The 4,527-nt window shown below is 48.4% G+C and overlaps 1 protein-coding gene across 3 annotated transcripts in view; it reads right to left on the bottom strand.

Moving 5' to 3' along the window:
- Positions 1 to 3,120: 3,120 nt before the first annotated feature.
- The window catches only part of CUNH2orf42 (chromosome unknown C2orf42 homolog), a 43,317-nt gene continuing 41,910 nt past the window's right edge, over positions 3,121 to 4,527 (bottom strand). For all 3 annotated transcript variants that reach the window (XM_017522038.2, XM_017522040.2, XM_017522039.2), the window contains one exon: positions 3,121 to 3,782. In XM_017522038.2, the coding sequence (XP_017377527.1) occupies positions 3,574 to 3,782 (209 nt within the window). In that variant the 3' untranslated portion in view covers positions 3,121 to 3,573. The remainder of the gene's footprint in view (positions 3,783 to 4,527) is intronic.

The raw sequence follows: 4,527 nt of genomic DNA, 5'->3' as shown, positions 1-4,527 counted from the left end.
GCAACCTCCGCCTCCTGGGTTCAGGCAATTCTCCTGCCTCAGCCTCCTGAGTAGCTGGGATTACAGGCACGCGCCACCATGCCCAGCTGATTTTTTGTATTTTTAGTAGAGATGGGGTATCACCATGTTGACCAGGATGGTCTCGATCTCTTGACCTCGTGATCCACCCGCCTCGGCCTCCCAAAGTGCTGGGATTACAGGCGTGAGCCACCGCGCCCGACCGTGGCTGACATTTTTGTGTTGTCTATGACTTATGCTTGAGAGGGTCTAGTTATAATTCACAGGGCTGGGGGAGAGCAGCCCCTGCCCATCCCCTCCAGCAGGGTGTAGTGAGATTTCTCTGGGTTCTTCTAGCTGAGGGCATATTCTCGGAGTTTTTGGACAGGGGAGAACCAGGGATAGGAGCTGGCTGAGGTTCTGACAGAACAGTGTCTGTTGGATGAGGGCTGGAGTATGTGTGGTGTGTGCTTGTGTATCCACATGTGATCTGGAGGGAAGGGCAGGGCATTGGCACCAACCCAGAACAGCAGTCACTGAAAGACAGGGTGAATTTAGGTGATTGGGAATTAGTAGCCAAGAAGGCCACAGGCTGTTGACATCTGGTACCTTGAAAGTCAGGTGGCAGGCCTACAGATCTCTTGGGTGGATAGTTCTTAGAGTCAGATTTCTGGAGGACCCCAAGTAGCTTCTAAACATTAGCAATCTGGCTGGGTGAGGTGGCTCATGCCTGTAAACCCAACATGCTTTGGGTGGCTGAGGCAGGTGGATCACCTGAGGTCAGGAGCTCGAGACCAGCTTGGCCAACATGGTGAAACCCCATCTCTACTAAAAATACAAAAAAATTAGTCGGACATGGTAGTGCGTGCCTGTAATCTCAGCTACTCCAGAGGCTGAGGCAAGAGACTAGCTTGAACTTGGGAGGCAAAGGTTGTAGTGAGTTGAGGTCATGTCACTGCACCCCAACCTGGGTGACAGAGTGGGACTCCATCTCAAAAACACACACACACACACACAAAATGTGTAAGCAATCTGTTGAGACAGAGACATTAGTAGTACTGATAGAGGCAGGGCCATAGTAGATTAGAACCAAAGTGTTCTGGGTGGAGGAGTAGCAAGTTGTTCTCATGATGACCATGATGTTAGGGGACCCAGCCATCTAGCCATGTTGCCTGGAGGAGGAAGAGTTAAGAAGGCATCCCTCTCAGACCTATTGATATACTCAGTCTGAGAATGATCAGTCTGTGCAGTAGACAGGAGGCCGTGTGGGCATGGAGAGTTTTAAGCTGTTCTCTTCAGAATACAAATGGTGGCTGCAGCTTGGAGAGGCAGCAGCTGGACAGTTCTTAGAGGTCCCATTGACTGATGGAGGAGGGGAACGTGTATGGGTGGGAGGTAGGTGGATGCAGGGTTTGAGGAGTGCTGCTGCGGGAGTATCTAGGAAAGGAGAGCAACCCTCATGTTGTCCCAGAGGTGTCTGGAGGCTGGGAGTGGGTACAGCAGTTCTACTGGTCCTCCTAGGCCCATGCTTGACTTGGTAGAGAGGGTGTCAAGTTAGAAAAAAAGGGGTGACTCTGAATCCCATTCCAGATTATGATGGACTGTGATAGTGTGTTGGGGTGGTGCTGGGGAAAGATCTGCTCGAGCAGAGTCGTCTTTGGGTGGATGATTTGCTCCACCCATGTGTTTTATGGTCCCTGTGGTTCTTCTGAGTCAGTCAGGTACTGGTAGACCAGGCATCTGCCCGTCACCTACAGGTTTGTCAAAAAGCTGTGACTGCTGGGTATGGTGGCTTACGCCTGTAATCTCAGCACTTTGGGAGGCTGAGGCGGGCGGATCAAGAGTTGAAACCATCCTGGCCAACTTGGTAAAACCTCATCTCTACTAAAAAAATACAAAAAATTAGCTGGGTGTGGTGGTACACGCCTGTAGTCCCAGCTACTTGGGAGGCTGAGGCAGGAGAATCGCTTGAACCCAGAAGGCAGAGGTTGCAGTAAGCAGAGATCGCACCACTGCACTCCAGCCTGGTGACAGAATGAGACTCTGTCTCAAAAAAAAAAAAGTGTGACTGATGTCCTACAAGTTTTCAAGTTGAAGGATTTCTCAAAATGGCCAACCACAGTCTTTCCTTAGGTGTTCCTGCTCTTCTGGCAAGCTTCTGCCTCAGCTAGTTTTATGTTTTCCACATCTATCCAAACCCTTCCTCTCCTTCGAAGCCCAGTTCAAGTTCTAAGTCTGTGTACCTCCCTGGATTCTCAACAATTTCCCCCATTGTCTGAAGCACCTAGGAGATGACACAAACCAGCTCCTCAATTACACAGGGTAGTCAACACAATGTGGTTACTCCTCCTCTTTTAGGGGCACAGCACCTCTTTTACCAAAAATGTCTCCCCCTCCATTAGGCCAATCAGTGCCTTTTGGGGGGTGGGAGGGGTTCTGCCTTTTGGATCAGAGAGTGCAGCAGTCAGTCCTGCTCCAGTGAGGAAGCCATACATTCAGGCACTTCAGGAGCTAAAATTCCTACCAGGAGAAGCTGTTCTGTGCTGTCAGCAAATGAAGCCCCAGAGAGAGGCAGAAATGGGTCAGATAGACCCTGGCTCCAGGGGTCCTTAGGCACAGCCACACCAGCTGCAGCCCAGTGTGGTTGTCTAGCTCTACTTTAGTGTCCACAAGCCAGTCATTCATGCCTATTTTGTCCAAGCTGGTTAACTGGCTTTCTGTCACTTGCAATTGAAAGTACCTCGTACAGCTGGGCACGGTGGCTCGCGCCTATAATCCCAGCACTTTGGGAGGCCGAGGTAGGCAGATCATGTGCCAGAAAAGAGTATCTGGCACATAGTAGGCATGCAGGAAATGTTCATTCCCCTTTCCTCCTTAAAGATAGGCTTATACTTCTGGGTCTTTCAGTATCTCTATTCTGTGATCACTGAACTCAGAAACAGCAAATGAATTTTACTAGCTGTTTGGAGAATAAATAAGGATATAAATATTAAGTGAACAAGCAATTACAAGCTTTAGTTTGAAATAGCAATTTTACTTTGACACCTGGATCTCTTTTTCCTGTATCACTATTAGTTAAATCCCCCCCCATTTATAATTTAATAAACAGGCTACCACGAGATATAATTTGGAAAAACTAGACACTGTGCTTTATTTGAGAATAGCGTAGAGCATGGCTGGAACTCTGCCAGTAGTTTTTAACATTCTGCCCTAATCAGGGTGTTAACTCTCCAACACTGTTGGTATATGGCTAAGTGCTGCAACGTTCTCAAAGGTTGAAATAAACACTAAAGATGAGTCCATAAGAAGGAAAATAAGCTGGTTTTCTTTCTGTTCCGTTTAAAACTCTAGCTAGAAATACTGCCCAATGCATAATGAAGACTGTACACAGCAGCACCAAAAAGGCTATTTACAAGAGATTTTCTTCTACAGAATCTCCTTGGAAGAACTGAGAATTTGCATCTTAGCTAAGAGCAGTTCACCAAGGAACAGGGCCATCTAAGTGCCTAACTAGTATTTGAAGTTGTCAAGGGGTGGGGATGTGCAAATTAAGCAGCAAAAGATTCTCATTTTGCCTTAAGGGAAAGTGATAGTGGTCAGAGGGGCCAGTTCCAAGGGCTGGTCCAAGGGGGGCCGCTGGTCTTGGTACTCTGCCACATGCCCATTCCTGTGGTGGCCATACTCAAACTTGATCCGCAGCTCACCAATCTTAGATTGGGGAAGGATATCTGGGATCCACTCAATGATGAAAGGTGTTGGCTCCTTTTGATCTGGGGAAGTGTTGCCTAAAGAGGAAAAAGGAGTATTAGTACAATTCCATCTGACTCTAATGGGTGTTCCTAATTGCAAGAAGAGGCGTCTGGGATTGGAGCAGTCTGTTCAGCTTTGATAATCAGAAGGCTGCATAAGGTTTATAAGTTCAGTGGTGAATGGGATATCAGATTTATTGATCATCATGAAGTTAAAACTACATATATCGGCCAGGCATGGTAGCTCATGCCTATAATCCCAACAGTGTTGGAGGGCAAGGTGGAAGGATAGCTTGAGCCCAGAAGTTTAAGACCAGCCTGTGCAACAAAGTGAGACCCTGTTTCCATCAAAATTGGCCAAGTATGGGCTGGGCGTGGTGGCTCACACCTGTAATCCCAGCACTTTGGGAGGCTGAGGTGGGAGGATCACGAGGTCAGGTGTTCAAGACCAGACTGGCTAACATGGTGAAATCCTGTCTCTACTAAAAAATACAAACATTAGCTGGGCATGGTGGCTTATGCCTGTAATCCCAGCTACTTGGGAGGCCGAGGTAGGAGAATTGCTTGAACCCGGACCCTGGAGGTGGAGGTTACAGTGAGCCAAGATCGCACCACTGCACTCCATCCTGGGCTACAGAGTGAGACTCCATCTCAAAAACAAAATTAGGCCGGGCGCGGTGGCTCAAGCCTGTAATCCCAGCACTTTGGGAGGCCGAGGCGGGTGGATCACGAGGTCAAGAGATCGAGACCATCCTGGTCAACATGGTGAAACCCCGTCTCT

This window comes from Cebus imitator, unplaced genomic scaffold (assembly GCF_001604975.1).
Source record: "Cebus imitator isolate Cc_AM_T3 unplaced genomic scaffold, Cebus_imitator-1.0 Scaffold23, whole genome shotgun sequence".
In the NCBI taxonomy this organism is placed as follows: domain Eukaryota; kingdom Metazoa; phylum Chordata; class Mammalia; order Primates; family Cebidae; genus Cebus; species Cebus imitator.
Note: the sequence above shows the minus strand (reverse complement) of the source record. Positions and strands in the feature narration are given on the sequence as shown.